The 17,762-nt window shown below is 41.8% G+C and overlaps 1 protein-coding gene across 2 annotated transcripts in view; it reads left to right on the top strand.

The window, feature by feature from the left end:
• Positions 1 to 16,528, top strand: part of ACSL4 (acyl-CoA synthetase long chain family member 4) — a 74,389-nt gene extending 57,861 nt beyond the window's left edge. For both annotated transcript variants that reach the window (XM_083159372.1, XM_083159373.1), the window contains exons 9-16: positions 5,001 to 5,072; positions 5,465 to 5,604; positions 6,169 to 6,341; positions 7,861 to 7,935; positions 11,847 to 12,038; positions 12,124 to 12,238; positions 14,490 to 14,647; positions 15,369 to 16,528. In XM_083159372.1, the coding sequence (XP_083015498.1) occupies positions 5,001 to 5,072; positions 5,465 to 5,604; positions 6,169 to 6,341; positions 7,861 to 7,935; positions 11,847 to 12,038; positions 12,124 to 12,238; positions 14,490 to 14,647; positions 15,369 to 15,526 (1,083 nt within the window). In that variant the 3' untranslated portion in view covers positions 15,527 to 16,528. The remainder of the gene's footprint in view (positions 1 to 5,000; positions 5,073 to 5,464; positions 5,605 to 6,168; positions 6,342 to 7,860; positions 7,936 to 11,846; positions 12,039 to 12,123; positions 12,239 to 14,489; positions 14,648 to 15,368) is intronic.
• The last annotated feature ends 1,234 nt before the right edge of the window (positions 16,529 to 17,762 follow it).

The raw sequence follows: 17,762 nt of genomic DNA, 5'->3' as shown, positions 1-17,762 counted from the left end.
AGGAAAGAACAGAGACCAGCAACTCAACATTTGGACTGACTAGTGTCAGTTGTACAGATTTTTTGCACAATATTCATTTTGCTGTCCTAGAAACTTTTGTCGGGCATTATAATATGTTATCTGGAGACGACATCTATTCACAAAAAAAATAGATGTGACTTGTGTTAGTGTATTTGTGTTTCTTTGGAAGTGTTCACATATTTAAGTTGCGTTTTCTACGTTGAATAAAGTATGCACTTTCAGAAGTGCACTAAAGTACACTTGAGAGAAACTTGATCACACACACTGTTGGGATACTTCATCCCAAATCATCGCTCCCAAATCATTGCTCCCAACACTATGCCGGATAGCCAAGTGCTGGGCTGTGAATCGTGAAGTCTGTGGATCGAAACTTGCTATAGATCCGAGACTTTTACTTCAACCGATATTGGGGCAGATGTATTAAGCCTGGGGAAGAGATAAACTGGAGATAAAGTGGAGAAAAAGTGTAAGGAGATAATGATCAGCAGTGTTTGAAATATGACAGTTTGAAGTTGATTGGCTGATGCGTTATCTCCTTCCACTTTATCTCCAGTTTATCTCTTCGCCAGGCTTAATACATCTGCCCCTCAGATTTCTATAACATTCCAAAACATATTTGCATGTTACTGGTGTACACAAGACAGGTCGAGAGACATCGGACCTTATTCAGATCCCTTCGGAGGACCAATGTTTTTGTCTGCGCAGGTGTGTTTCTGTGCAGACACAGGGTGTGTGCACCTACAGCGAACTTTCGGTTCCTCGGGTGCACGCACCCAACACGCCAAGCAGCCCATTAGCATATAGGAATGCCCAGCATTTCATGGGTGTTCCTATGAGAGAGTTGGGCCGTCTCAGGCTAATTCAGCCATGACGGAAATGTGGGGGGCGGGCAGCTGACCTCACCGGGTGTCAGCTGCCCGCCCTGTCCTTGCACAGAGCACCCGTAGATTAGAGTGACTATATAGGTCTCTCTGAACTGCGTGCGCCAGTGAAATCATTTGATGGTCGGTGACTTTAAATCATCCATTCGCAGCCGTGCGGGGGGTGGCAGCCGGCACTGCGGGAGGAGGGCAGCGTCTGATGGACTCGCAAGGCGGCGAATTTCAGCGAATCAGAATAAGGTCCATAATACGAACCACTTTACTTTTCCTGAAAAGAAGATTGAAGAGTGTAACACTAGACAATACTTTCAGTTGTGTATGAAAAGTTGGGCAATAAATACTAATGAACGTTTAGTCACAATTGCATTATTTCTGTCCATTTAAATTGTCACAACCACACAAATGCCTAATTTCTCTACGGGGTCATGTCTCCTTTACAGAGGGATCCCATGTCCCAACTGAGGGGGAGACTTGATCTGCTTTTCCACCAAATAGCAAATATTGATTTTAAACGGAACTAGTCATTGCTTTCAATGGACGCGTTTGCTGTTGTTCACATCATACAAGACTTGCCGTGGCTTACATTAACCGGTTGGCCGTCACAAGTAGGGAGGCCAATCCTGGGGCATTTTTTCAATCCCGGAATTCGGGATTGAAAAATGCTCAATCCCGGGATTCCGGGAATCCCGGGATTCCGGGAATCCCGGGATTGGCCTCCCTATTAAAAAAAAAAAAAAATGACCCGCCCCCAATTATCAATATAAATGCCCACTTACTCCTCTCCGCCTGCCTGCCCACCACTCTTCCCCATCCCCCTGCCTTGCACTGTCACTTACAGAGGTAGTGGTGACAGGCAGCAGCAGGAGCGATGTCCATCCATTCAGTGGCCGGGCGGGCAGGCGGTAGCAGTACAGCGGGCATGTGGCTGAGCGAGTGTGCTTGTTCTGAAGTGCACTGACAGGCATGGCGACAGACGGGCTGCGCAGCGTGGTGTGATGTAAGGGGTGACAGCCTGGGCGCCGTCATGCCTGTCATCACAGAGCACCTGCACACAGTGACAGCGGACCAATTGGCCACAGGGGGTCCCGCCTCAGTACGCAGCAGACAGCCGGGCAGCATCTGAGCCATTCTAAAGTGCTCAGCGCTGCCCGGTTTTGAAAAAAAAAATTAAATTTAGCACTGGGATACTTATCCCGAAATCCCGGGATTGAAAGGTTCAATCCCGGGATTCAAATCCCGGGATCCCGCCGATCCCGATCCCGGGATTGGCCTCCCTAGTCACAAGCAAAGTGGGACTCAACTGCCACCACTCATTTCCTTGAAATTGGGTTACTGAATTTATAGTACTGGATTTTGAACTACACATGGGACCTTATTTTGGTCCATGCGCCCTGTTGTGAATTCGCAGCGGTGCACAATGTTTTCTTACTGTGCATGTGCCGGGTGTGAGCGGCCACGGCGCACAGCGCCGTGGAGGCAGGGGTCGGGCAGCTGACCTCACCGGATGTCAGCTCCCTGACCTGTCCTTGGTCAGGGCACATGCAAACCTAAGACACCTGAGAGTATCTTAGATTTGCGTGTGCGCTCCACATCATTCGATGGTCGGCGACCATCAAACGATGTGGGTGTCGCCCCATAGGCTGCGAATGGATATTTATGCAAAACATACATGCGGGCGAATTTGCCTTGTGAAGGTGGGGTGGCGGCATGTGCAAGCGGCGGTTAGGCTAAAAATGACATACAGTGCTGCGAAGTGTGCGGCACTGCGTGTCAAACAGAACCCCCCGGTCTGATAATTGTAACTTGTATATTGGCCATTGATAACATTTAGTGGGTTACAGATGTGTTGGATGGTGTCTAGACCTCTTTATCATAGGCGAATCTAGAATTATGGTAATGGGTGGTCCCAGAACTAGACTTAACAGGAGGAGGACCTTTGCGCGGCGTAGCTGCGCAGCAAAAAGGGGGCGTGGCATCATGGGAAGGAGGCGTGGTATTACACTTTAGACCATACACAGTAATGCCCATTACACATTTTTAGCAAACTCCGTAATACCTATTACACATAAAGCGACACGCCGTAATGCCAATTTCACATAAGGCCACACAACATAATGCCCATTACACATTGTGCCACACATCATGATGCCCATTACATACTATATAACAAACCGTAATGCCCATTACATATTTGCCACATAAGTGCTGCTTACCTACGTGCTCATTGCTAGGGGGTTCTTGCTTGATGGCACCATAGTACCCATTACACATGATGCCGCACACCATAGTACCCATTACATGATGCCGCGCACCATAGTACCCATTACACATGATGCTGCACACATAATGCCCCTTACACATGATGCTGCACACCGTAATGCCCCTTACACATTAAGCCACACATTATGCGTAATGCCCCCACTTGTAGCGTCCCTTAAGCAATGCCCCCAAAAGTGCCACTTACTGTAAATTTTTATATGAGCCTTCGCTGCTGCTGCACAACAGAAAATGCAGGGATTTACCTGGGAATATGGTCCCTGCATTTTCTGGTGTGAGGGGGAGAGACAACTACTCCCCTCTCCCTACCCCCTTTAACCAACCAGCTATATCTTCGGAACCAACTGACCCATTTACATGAGACCAGTATCATTTTGAAGAACTTTTGAGTTGGCTTCGAATGATTTTGGTCCTGTGAAATTGGGCTGTTTGGTTTCAGAGAAATCTGCCCTCAAAGAACATAAACATTCATGAAATGACATTTAAGAAATGAAAAAAATGGTTTAACCTCAATATCCCTGGAACCAATTAACCCATATGGATCCAGCCTGGTATCAGATTGAAGGCCCAGCGATTTGGGTTAGACTGAGATCAACCTCGAGCTTCATTGATGCCGAAGGGGGAACTGGCAGCCGTTGAACTGGGTGGGGGGCGGAATTAGCGGGTCCCATGTTATCCTATAGGGAAAACGTTCCAGATTTGCCTGGCAGTATCTCCGGTTCCCAGGGGGCTAGAGACACGGGACTGGGCTCGTTGGAAAGCCCCATCCCTCAGCTACAAAATGGCCTATGCTCTTTATGCATTCGTACAGTTAAGAAGTGTGATTATCTGCTAGAAATGTCTGCTTGTGTAGCGCTGATTATGTGATTTATTAGGCTTTTAGTTTGTTTTATATGTTATATAGTATGAAGAGGGATGTAGTCTAGTCTAAAAGAGAAGACTAAAGAAGAACCAAAAAGGTTTTTGGGGCACACTTGATATGATAAAATACAGTTTAATTGATGTACATATGATATAGCAATAAAACGTAACTTTTAATGGAAAGCTTAGTTAATAAAATAAATTCCTATTAATATATCCACACACCGTTTATGTGATTATTGGAGAGCACCATATATGGTGGACTCACGCCAATTATTGTGACAATATCAGAAATCAAGTTATTACAACAAGAGCGAAAATGTTAAGGTAATAAATTGCCTAGTCCCAGGGTTGTAATAACTTGATTTCTGATATTGTCACAATAATTGGCGTGAGTCCACCATATATGGTGCTCTCCAATAATCACATAAACGGTGTGTGGATATATTAATAGGAATTTATTTTATTAACTAAGCTTTCCATTAAAAGTTACGTTTTATTGCTATATCATATGTACATCAATTAAACTGTATTTTATCATATCAAGTGTGCCCCAAAAACCTTTTTGGTTCTTCTTTAGTCTTCTCTTTTAGACTACATCCCTTTTCAGTGTATATTCTGAACTTTGTTTGGGAGCACCACCAACCGTCAACAGCCAGTCAGGGTTTTTCCCGCATGGCCTTTTGCTTATGTTGGTTCACATTAATTAATAACACCTAAATCATATTTAATAATTGTCCTCCAAGCCTGTGCCAGCCCAACCCCTGTCTCAATGTTATATAGTATATAAGAAAGATGCCCTATCCCAATTGATTTTCTGAGACCATTTGAAATGATGGTAGATGGGATGATGGACCGAGCCAGTGATCCGTGATTCCTAAAGCTATCTGGCCGGCGCACAATACTATTAAACTGCTACATACGGTTTTCAATTTCTATATTTTTCTTTTGTCTCTGCAGTCCAGTAAAATTAAGAAGGGAAGCAAAGGTGATTGTTCAGTTCTGAAGCCCACTCTGATGGCTGCCGTACCTGTAAGTGCATAATGTGTGTATTGTCTATCAGGGTATAATTACCTACATAGTGGCTTTCTGGATACCACTGAGCCACTGTCCTGATCTGAACACTAACAAAATAAATGAACCATGACTGTTTGTGGCCTTATTGTCCTCTCTTCCCCAGTAAAGGAATTAAGGTTACATCGGGTACTCCTGTAAGGGAACACATCTTTGATATGTGGGAGTAGTTGGGTAGGAACTGCTAATGCATAGGCCATACATGCTGCTACATTGGCAGACTCCTACATCTGTGTTCATATGTTCATTACCCACACATTGATGGTTCATGGTCATCGGTCAGTGGGCTCATGTGTCTTGCGTACAGTATAACGGTCTGCAAACTCTTACAAGTTACTGTTCTCTTTCAGGAAATCATGGATCGCATTTATAAGAATGTCATGTGCAAAGTGCAAGAAATGAATGTTTTACAGAGGACCTTGTTTAAGCTGGGCTATGATTACAAGCTGGAGCAGATAAAGAAGGGATATGATGCCCCATTATGCAATATGTAAGCAAAATCATTATTTGCCAATTGGATTGTTCCAGATTACACCCCACACACACTGAGGCGCTTGTTTTGGCTTTATCATTTAGGGGGATATCCAATCCCCGCCGCGATTTTCGACAGGGGAATTATCAGCGGGTGCCTATCCATTGCTATCTTTCTCGACCAGCATTGAAGAGGCAGATCGACAGAACAGGCCCGTTTTGTCGCTAAATGGCCGTGAATTGTCGCGATCACGGCCAAATCTCGACAATCCACGGCTGTTTACATGGACATGCCCCTTTTTGCCGATCACCAACCGGGACATTGAATCCCATCTGGTGATATGCTGTCGAAATAGAAAATGGGGCAGGGTCACGGCTGTCAGGACGTATTGACAGTTGTGACCTGGGATTGAATACCCCCCCTAAATATTGTCTTGTGGTTTTTACAATACAGCACTATAACAAGTTTTTATTTTTACATTGGGATTGGATTATATATTTGTTTACTGAAATGATAACTGGTATGTTGTTTATTGTTTGAACTGCAGCACTTGTATCTTATTCATTGTATTTTTCCTTTCAGAATACTGTTCAAAAAAGTGAAAGCTTTATTAGGAGGGAATGTGCGCATGATGCTGTGTGGCGGTGCTCCTTTATCTCCACAGACACAGAGATTTATGAATATCTGTTTTTGCTGTCCTGTCGGGCAGGGTTATGGACTAACAGAGACATGTGGAGCTGGTACTATCACTGAAGGTGAGTACGCCTCTGTAGGCACTGCCAGTAAGACTTGGCTAACAATGACTGCCTTGTTTAATGATTAGTAACCGCTTCCTACTATGATATTTGGTTATAGAAAAAAAAATACAATTAATAATACTTCACTTCCTGCTACTAGCAGTGGAAACACGCTCCAGGCACTAGGTGAACCTGTCTCAAATATGTAAATCAAACTAAATATTCTGGCGTTCTAGTATTAATAAAGATGTTGTTTACAGTCACTATAATTTGTCATTCCTATGAAACCATTCAAATTTTGGGCTTAGAGTGTGTTGGAAGCATTCTACCTTGGGATGGGACTTCAAAAGAAAAAATTGGTAGTACCGATGATTTTAATATTAGTCAAACAATGTGATTAGTCCTAAACATTAATTCGGGAAGATTTACAGTTTACGATGTTTAACCAGTGTGTTTACTAGTTTGAAATAAACTAGCTACTTAAAACTCAAGCAAGGGATTTGAACCCCCACCATATTTAAACTGTTATATTGTAAGCTATTAGGTATAGTGTCATTTGTGTTGTATGTTGTCACTCACTTAATGCTCAGTTTTCCTCCCGTGGGACTTAAACTCCCAACCTCATACACAACAGTCAGACACTTAACCCATGAGCTATTTTGGTTCTGTGTTGCAAGGTTATATACTCTAATTATATGAAGGTAGTTGTAATTGTAAGTTTTAACAATAGGCTTAAATGAAGGGTGCACATATTTCCTGTACACGCAAACTAAGCTGTAAAGAGCATGACCCTGTGCACCTGGGTCACCCCCAATACATGGACAGAACATTCATTTAACATTGGATCATTGCCATTGCAGTTTAGCCACTTGAATCCATTTATCAGTGGTTCTGATGATACATCATTTGATTCCCATCCCTATAACATCATATACAGTAAATACATTCAGCAAGAAAGATACTGATTTTTGTAAAGTGTCCACATGGAACGGTAGTAAATGATGCGGAGAGGGGGTTTTCTACGGCAAAGATGGCTTATCTACGGCAAAGATGGCTTATTTTCGGCGAGGAAAAGCCATCCTCGCCATCAAACCCCCTCGTCGTATTCAATGTTAGGAAGAAATCCTCGCTGTCCGAGATTCCCCTAATCGGTAAAGTTCGCCACAAATGCAGAGAGTCCTCTGTATTTTGTGGCGAGACCCACTGTTTTAATGGCCAGACTCATTTTCCACCTTGCCGAAAGGAACCAGCGAGGTGGAAACGGCAAGTGAAAGGGAGATTAATACTCTGATGGTGAGCTCTCGCCTGTGCTCACCGTCAAAGCTCGCCATCAGAGCATTGAATACCTCTCATGAACTGTAAAACTGACATAGAAGTAATTGGGTAAAAATGTTTCATATAATGTACACTGCATGGCATCTGGATCAGTAGATACCTTGCTGGCAGAATGTATGCAGAGGGGTCTGCATTATTTGATATTATTCTTTTGCATGTTTCGATTTGCTAAAACGTTTATTTTTATTTTTTTTATCTTCAGTATGTGACTACAGCACTGGGAGAGTGGGTGCGCCTCTTACATGCTGTGAAATTAAACTGCGAGACTGGCTGGAAGGTAGGCTGCTCTTGGTGTTACTGTGTCTTGTAAATACATACTGTGGTTGTTTTTTACCTGTCCGTTAAATAACTTTGCTAGAAGGTACAGAGGGCCTGATTCTGGTTCACTCACAAAATAAAATTCTCTCTCTTTATTGGACAAAACCATGTGCATTGCAGGTGGGGCTAATGTAACCTGTGCAGAGAGAGTTAGATTTGGAAGGAGTTTGTTCTTAAAAGTGAGATCTACATTGCAGTGTAAAAATAAAGCAGCCAGAATTTACTCTGCACAGAAACAAAATAACAGCCAAATCTAATGCTGCCTTCACACCACAAAAACCTGCTCAGACCCGGTATTTAAAACTGGTCTTAAAACAGGTCAAAGCAGGCTTAATGCCCCTTTTAGACCGCACATAAACCCGGTCTAAACAGATTTTCTGGTGTGTAAGCAGAAGGCATCCTTCTCCTTCCCTCAGACCCGTTCAGTAGGTAGGACCCTGCTTTTTTACTGTTTTAAAATACCAGTTATTTTAAAATGGTAAATTCACTCTGGACCTTTCAGACCTTACATATTACCGTTTTGAAATGGTAAAAAACTGCGAAATACCTGGTAATATGTGCGGTCTGGAAGGAGCATAACTCTCTCTGCACATGATACATCTGCCCCACCTGCAGTGCACATGGTTTTGTCCATTAGAGAGAGAATTTTGCTTTTGCGAATGAACCAAAAAGGCCCAAAATGTGTAATGAACTATAACTGGCAATCTGCAATTCATGTATTTGAATTGAAACCTTGGTGCATTGTTAGTAAATGAGGCCTATTGTGTTGCCTTTTTTGCTACTTGTTAATTGGTAGCACTGAGAGTATTCATTAATGTATCATAACAGTGACCAATGAGACAAATGCCCAAATTAGGGGGTTCTAGAGTTCCTTCTCACATGATGCAGCAGCGGTGGGAAGGTTTGTGTTAAGGAGATCCCTGTACAGGAAGGTGAGGTCTTGGAGCATATGTAAGATGTAGAGAGATGCTTCTATTTTATATCCTGTTACCAGGGGACAGATGCATGCAGCAGTACCATGCACATTTCCTGTACATGTTGCCTGATGTGCGTACCAGCCACATACAGTATAGGGATGACTTGGTGTGTCACGTATAGATTACAGTAAATCCGCAGATCTTCCTAATCTACCACTGTTGGGTTGCCATTTTCCCTCTGTTTTCATAATTTTAATACTGACATATGTGCTCCAGTGAAGAAAAACAGATTTGTAGTGTTAAAGAAAATACTAGATTTCATAGGCTCATACAAAAAGTGTAAGGTTTAATATTTATTTATTTTGTGTAGTATGTCTTTTTTTCCTAATGTTTTTATTAAACACATTGCAAGTTCCCAATCTACAATCAACTATTATTACGAACAGAATAGTAGAAAAAACGGAGTATCGATGCAGTTACAATATGCACAAAATATAGCATAAGCAATTTAGCATATACAGTAAGAAACTATAAATCGTATCCCAGCCCTCCAAGGGAATAGCCTTAAAACTGTATAAGACACGTCAATTATACCCAAACAGCCTTATCCTCCAGTAACACTCTGGACTCATACCAACTTGTATGTTGGAAGCAGGTCTTAACTTGTAAATGTATGGAAGATGTGTTCACATAGCTTTCCCATAATTCAAAAAATATTTTAATCTTAGCTTCCCGATGAAGGAAGGCCTCAAGCCAATTTATTTTTAAATTTAAAAATATTTTTTTCTTTTTAGAAGAGATAAACTTGGAGGATTGCATACCTCACAGCGAAGAGGGACATATGCGCACCTAAGTTGCCCAACCGAAATGAGGGGACGTGGCCTGTCAGTCGCATTATTTGCGTGAGGCCATGCCCCTGTTTTGACACTGTGTTGGCATGGCCCAGAGGCTCTGTGAGCTTCTAGCCATGCCCCCAACCCCTCTGGCAGCATCTATTTAGCGCTGCTCAGTGAGTGATAGGGGAGACTCCCAACTCCACACCCGACATATGAACAGGTCGGGAGGACGCGTACCGCAGTAAAGTAACCCTCACTTTCCACGTCTCGGGCAAACGTGGATAGTGGGGGTGTTTCAGGGGATTCGGTTTGAAATCCCGACGGGGACAAACTCCCGACATATAGAAGGTACAGGTGAAACAGTCTACATGCCTTTCGGTCGACAGGTGCGAGGTCGACATAGGTTTTTTTCACAGTTTTTTTTTACCCAAATGTCGACATGGACACAGTTGCAAGTGAACCACAGCCCCTCGGATCGCTCACTTCACTCGCGATGCTTCAGGCACGGTGCCTCGCTGCGCTCGGCACACTATTTTATTCTCCCACCACGCCGTAGTGTATGGTAGGGCATGAAATACCGCCTGTCGGCACATGTCGGTTCAAAAAAACAGTGAAAAAACCCGTCGCCCGAAAGGCATGTAGACTGTTTCACTTGTACATTGTATATGTCGGGATTTTAAATGTCGGGATTTTGTCCTTGTCGGATTTTGACCCATTCGGGATTTTGACCGTCGGGATTTTGACTGCATCCCGTTTCAGGAACACATTCGCACCTGTCATGTCACGCAGGTTAAAATGGTCAATGGTTCCCACACAATGTAATAAGCGCTGACTGACTACGCTAACTGCGTAACGCTGCGTCTAGCCGCAAACGTACTGACTAAGCTGGCTGCGGGAACAGGACGCTGATACTGACAGGGACGCTATGCTAACTACGTAAGGGGCGCCCTGATAATACACAAGTACCCACATTTGTATTCCCTTGAGTGTATTTAGAACCTGGGAGTGTTATTCCATAGCCCAGTCTGGTGTTATTGACAGGTACTTGGGAAGGTAGGCCATAGTATTTCTTTTTGAACTATCAAGTTAGACAGAAGAAATTGAGATGGTGAGGGTGGAATAGATCCAAATATCAGGGGGACACTACAATTGTGTAGTCTTCAGATTATGGACATACAGTACTGTAGATAACTGGAAATAGGAGGATACACATGCTCATGGTGAGTTTGGTCTAAGTGCACTGCTGGCACAGGCAGAGCTGTGTGCGTGTAGATATCGGGACGGTATCAGGTTAACACTAGTGGTGCAGGGTTACACAGAACAAACACATCTACTATAATGGATTGATTTTGAACAGAATACCCTTGTGTGAAAACCAGGTCAAGTGTCCAGCGTTTCTTAAACTTTATTGTAAACTCCCTACTGAAATCTATGTATTCTAGTGAGCCCCAGTTGTGACACAGCTATCAATCATTGGTTATTCCTTTCTGATGAGATAACGTAAAGATACATTTGCATTTTTGTTTTTTTCCCACATAAGCACTTGTATATACAGAGATTGCACACACAGTCTTAATATAAAGGCTGAATCTTTTTTTCTGATAAAACAGACACTGCTTAGTCATTGCTTGGTTATGTTCCTCTTCCTCTTTCTGATGCATGGACGGTTTGTAGCCATGCTCTGCTGGTGCTGTATCAACTTTACTTCCTTAGGGGACTGCAAAACAGCTTTCCTGGCAGGCTCGGGGTGACTGTCCGCTATTATGTACATACAGTCAATAGGCCATACCTCGACTTATTGTGCCTTACATAACCTTATCTGACGATAAATACAGACCTCCCAACATGACCTTCTCCAGGAGGGACAATATGCTCTGTTTACGGACTTCCTCCTTAATGTATTATTACCATCACCTGTTTTTAAACAGGCTAACTGATAAGAAAGGTGTTTCACCACAGGCGATGGTAATCATACATTAAGAGGGATGTGCAGGAACCCTGGGGGAAAAAAAACCACCTAACCGGTAATGATATACTTCTGTTTTACTTTGCTATAACTAAATAGTGTTTTTTTATTTATTTTTTCTGCTTTCTTCTGCTGATTGTCTATCTCATAGGAGGCTATACGAGTCGAGACACCCCACACCCACGGGGAGAGATTGTTATTGGAGGATACAATGTTTCAATGGGTTATTTTAAAAATGAAGAAAAAAGCTTAGAAGATTTCTATGTGGATGAAAACGGGCAGCGATGGTTCTGTACTGGGGACATCGGCGAGATTCACTCCGATGGCTGCTTGCAGATAATCGGTATGTCATCCTGCTGTACCAATATCTGCTATTCATTTGTATACACTGCAGAAACTTACCTCCTCATTTGTATATTTATTTATAGATCGGAAGAAGGATCTGGTGAAGTTGCAAGCTGGAGAATATGTGTCTTTGGGCAAAGTGGAAGCTGCTTTGAAAAACTGTCCACTCATTGACAATATTTGCGCTTACGCCAACAGGTAGCTACACCCCTAATAGGAAAGCATGTATTGTCTCTTTCCATCAAACATTACAGCATGGCCAGATAAACAATGGGGCAGATGGAGCTCCAGGCCTCTATTTACAAATATGCCCATCATCAAGTATTACAATTGTTTTGTTTTCTCCCAAAGTTCTGCAATTTTAGTTTACTTTAATGTATTTAGGAAGACATTTTGGCTGATCGTGTAGGGAGGGTTTGTACACCCATGTGGCTCTGCCCACACTCACAAATCAATCACTCTAGCTCAGGGGTCCTCAAACTATTTTGCTTTGGGACCCGTCAGACAATAAAAATTATTACCAGAAAGTTTCTGCAGAAGGTCATCACATCACATGTGTAGTCAGCAGACAGCACATACATGGCAGCATTGTGGAGGCACAGAGTGATGGGAGGAGTCTAAAATAACAGACAATTTCTACAGATTTGTCAGACTCCTTGAATCACTGACTGAGATGAGAAAAGTCATCAGCCTGATGGTCAGCAACATGGAGTCGTGACCCCATGCTGAGAAGGTCGGGACCCACTTTGGGGTCAGGACCCACAGTTTGAGAACCGCTGCTCTAGCTTCTCCTTTTCTCAGTATAGGTCCTCAACATATCCAGCTCAAGACCCGTGTGGTTTAAAGTGCCAGATGCACTAGGCTTCAAAAGTGATAAAATGGAGAGTGATAAACAGCCAGCCAATCAGCTCCTGACAGACATTTTTCAAACAGTCTGTGACATGGAACGCAGGAGCTGATTGGCTGGCTGTTTATCACTCTCCATTTTATCACTTTTGAAGCTTTGTGCATCTTGCCCTTACTCCAGCCCTGCATTACAGTCGTTACTAGAAATAGTGCACATAAAACCTGGCATTGTAAAATGATAAATTGCTAGCGCACTTTCCTTACGCTGCTTTCACATTACAAACCTGCTTTCAACCCGTTTTTGTAAACGTTTCTTAAAACGGGTCTAAAGCCAGTTAAACCCCTTTCACATTGCATGTTGTAACTGGTATATTACCATTTCAATACCATTTTTGTACCTTTCACAGTCAACCCATAGAAAACAGTGGATGTTATTTTAAAGGGTGTGGATCGTTTTATTGACCATACTTAGGTCGATAGTCATTGGGTCGACAGGGGGCAAGGTCGACAGCAGTCTAGGTTGACACATGCGTTAGGTCGACATGGGTCAGGTCGATGTGTGGATTTTCACTGTTTTTTTTAACTGACATGTGCCGACAGGTGGTATTTCATGCCCTACCATCCACTAGGGAGTGGTGGGAGAAAAAAAAACATCCGTGACCAAAGCATGGCGAGCGCACCGAGCCATTTGAGGGGTCACGGTGCACTTAAAACAGGTGCAGGTAAAAAAAAAAAACCTGAAAAACCCCATGTCGACCTTACCCACGTCGACCTAGACTTATGTTGACCTTCTGCAATGTTGACCTAGACACCTGTCGACCTTCCAGCATGTTGACCCAACAGTGTCGACCTAAGGACTGTTGAACAAATGATCCCAACACCTGCACAGTATGCATTGGGTTAAAACTTCTCCCCTCTGCTCTTTACTTCCTGGCTGTGCCTGGTGAGATCACAAGGTAGATAGCCTATCACCCTCTGTGACCTGCTCATGACTTGTAAATACCGTTTCAGAGCCATTCACACTACAAATGGATTGGCTCTGAAACGGGTAGGACACTGCTTTTAACCCGTTTTGAATTACTGCTATTTTAAAACCAGTAAATTCTCTCTGCACCTTTCACATTACAGCTAGAAACGTTTTAAACCCATTTAAAATCGGCAATAGACCGTGTTTTAGCTGTAATGTAAAAGAGGTATTAGTCTGCTTAAACTTTATTTAGTATAATTCTGAACATTCCCGAAAATATAAAGCATATGTGATATGAAATTCTCTCAAATTATTTATTACCGCGAAAGCTGTATTGGATCTTTCTTAAAATTTATGTTCCAAAATGTCATTTTTGTAGCGCAGTTTAGAAAAAGAAAACACGTGATTGGCTGTTTTAAGTTACAGCACAGCAGCAGGTTATAAAAGAAGCAACATAATTTCTTTCATTTTTCATATTTTGATAATTATGGACACCTGTAGGTGATAAAATTTAAGATTAAAAAAATGCACCTTCCTACCTTCCATGATTTCGCTCTTCTTTACACAGCGGGATGTTCTCACACTTTATCTGTGCATTGAAGGCCGTGACTAATCTACTTGTGTATCCTGTTTCAGTTACCAGTCTTATGTGATCAGCTTTGTTGTTCCTAATCAGAAGAAGCTGACTAGTTTAGCACAACAGAAAGCGATCGAAGGAACCTGGGAGGAAATCTGTAACAATCCGACAATGGAGGCAGAGGTATTAAAGGAGATTACAGAGGTAGCAAGTTCAAGTAAGTGACATCCTGTTTGTTCCATCTCATGCATAATTTAGCCTGGTTATTCCAAGCAGATGCTTGCAGGAAAAGTTCCACATGAAACTTCAAAATAAAAAAATGAATAAAAGCAGGCGCTCAGAGTATCTGAGTTCATCATTGTAAAGGTGCATACACAGGGTGCAATTTAAGCTCTTTTTTATGACTATATAGTCAGAATTGGAAGAAACATTGGCACAAATCGCACAGTGTGTATATAGCTTGAGATGCTGATACACGAAAAAAATAAATTGTGCAGGCCAGCCAATTTTGATTATATTGTGTACTACTACAGTTAAAATTGTCCATAGTCAAAATCTCAAGTAAATATAGTCAAGATTGTTTAGGTCAAGGAAATCGTACAGAGCCAAAATCGCACCCTGTGTATGTACCTTAATACGGTCACATTGTCACCTACATTGGCCACTCAAACAGCTGTTTTAATTTACTCAAACTACTTTGTTTCTCCTAATTCATTAGTTATACAACTTTTGTAAATCAGTGATTAATGCTTATGTCATCTTTGTGTACAGTGGTTCAGTCAACAAAAGAGCCCAACTGTCTTTATGGAATAAACGTAGTTAACATTAAGTTTTCTTAGTCAAACATATATCAGAATAGTTTATGATAAAAATTGTACCTCAGTGAGTTGTAAACAATTTTTAGCTTCTTAATAATATGTATTTATCTTGTATTGCAGTGAAATTGGAACGGTTTGAGATTCCAATCAAGGTACGATTAAGCCCAGATCCCTGGACTCCTGAAACTGGTCTGGTTACAGATGCATTCAAACTGAAGAGAAAAGAACTGAAAAACCACTATTTAACAGACATAGAGCGGATGTACGGCGGGAAATAGAAAAGTGACACCATGTGACTTTCTTCAGACTTGGATATACATAGCCTATTTTGGGATAGTTGTGACTATGCATGTTTGTGCAGTTAAAAGTGAAGAATTCTTATTTTTATTGGCTTTAATGACTGAAATGTAAAACGATTTCACCTGAATTCTGAATAATTAACTAGTCAACTGTTATTTATTTGAACAAATCATTTACACACCGCACCCTCCACCTTAACTTGTTATCATTTTACCACTATGAAAGGGACATTTTATTTCTGCAGTCCTAAACATAATTGGTTGGTTAAGGGGATAAAAACAGGAGTGTGGCATTATGGGAATTTTTTTCTCATTTACATCTACCGAACACCTCCGAATGTAGGTGGAATACTAAAAACAAAAAAGTGTTCTACATGCATTTCAATCTGTTTTAGGTCTATCTCCTTAAAGGGACAAATGGATTGCAAAACCTTTACTGACCAACTCTTGCCTGTTTGTCTTTAATTACTATGTATGCAGTGGCGGTGTTCTCAAACATTCACTCTTTGTGATTCAATTGTTTTATAATAACACACCCTGTGCTTACCTGTCCTATGATATGCAGATTATCATATTGAACAGTGCTGGCCATCACTGGCGGCATAATGGATAATCTTGTGCTGTACAAGGTATGGCCTTTTACTGCAATTGTATATGGAAGATAATCAGTGCTCGTGTACTGACTGGAGATGAATTGATCATAGAATTTGCCATGTTTTTTCAGCTGTGGATTCCTATTTGATCAGAACTTTTTGTGCAATGGCTATTTTTCCTGCTGCCAATGCTACCAAATATTAATCGTGGAAGCGTTGGCTTCCAGTGCTGCAGAGTGCAATAGAAAACGATTATTTATTTTAAAGGCTTTTAAAAACCCACTTTAGTGTTCATCCCAAAGCCCATTTACTACTTTTTTTTCTATGCGCAAAAATATTAGTAACTTTTTCAAGATAAAACCTTGAAACCAAGAAAAAAAAATACAAATTCAAGATAAGGTCGGAACCAATTTGTGTTTGTGTTTCTGTATTTATTATGACTTTACATATTGGGACTGACAATTTGTCTTTAGTACTACATTTAGATCCAATTACACATGCGGTTTACTGCTTGGGTAAAGCTTCAGTTTTAACACCCAAAGCTATTCAATTATCCTGTATTTCCCTCACACTGTGTACCCACCGGTAACCTGCCCTAGCACAGGTATTTGGAACCTTCGGCCCTCCAGCTGCTGTTGAACTACACATCCCAGGATGCCCTGCTACAGTTTTGCTATTTGGCCATGCTAAAACTGTTGCAGGGCATGCTGGTATATATAGTTCAAAAACAGCTGGAGGGCCAAAGGTTCCCCATCCCTGCCCTATCATGTAGATTCAACCTAAAGTGCTGGAATGTATGGGTTGCCCTGCATGTTATACCCCAGCAGGTACATTTACATTCGGTTTTTCTTCACACATGTCCTAAGACTGCTATGAAGAGTCCTTAGTGTGTACGGGAAAGCAGGACATTACTGAATAGGTCCGAGCCGATAATTAGCCACCGCTAACTGGTGATGCCCCTAACGTGGTTATGATATGAACCAAAATATCCCAAATATAGGTTTTCAAATTGTAAGAGACTGCTACAGGTGTTGCTAAAAAGCTCAATCACTAGAATGTTTCTTCTCTTTTGTGTATTTACTGTATGTACTGGAATTTCTATGCGTGTTGTACATTGAGACAATCCCACATTAATAGGGGCTGCTGTGCTGCTGGCTATAGGCCAACAATTCTCCCTGTTCATGGGATTATTTATTTTCCTTATTGGTTCCAATAGTCTAATCTAGCCATCATCTGTACTGTAGTTAGTGGTTTACACGTGAAAAATGTAAAGGATGAACTAGCTGACGTTCACCTGCTGGGGAACTACAGTTCCCAACCTACCCTGCAAACCAGACACTCAACAGAAGCTAGAGTCACTGCTAGCCTAACTCTGATATAGAACAGGATCATTCTTGATGTAGATCTACTTGACACTTTTCTAATGTTGGATTGTTACTGGTGTTGTAATTCTTTGTACAGTTGTCCGCTAACCGCAGAACATGTTCCTTTGTAAGATCTTAAACTATTTATTAGGGTGAGTATATTCTGAAACCTATTTAAAAGCATATGTATATGATGTTTTCAAATGTCTTTTATTGTCACTGTATGGAAAACGGGTTTTAAGGGGTTTATTTTTTTAA

The sequence above is a fragment of the Crinia signifera genome, chromosome 9 (assembly GCF_055691185.1).
Source record: "Crinia signifera chromosome 9, ASM5569118v1, whole genome shotgun sequence".
Classification (NCBI taxonomy): Eukaryota; Metazoa; Chordata; class Amphibia; order Anura; family Myobatrachidae; genus Crinia; species Crinia signifera.
Note: the sequence above shows the minus strand (reverse complement) of the source record. Positions and strands in the feature narration are given on the sequence as shown.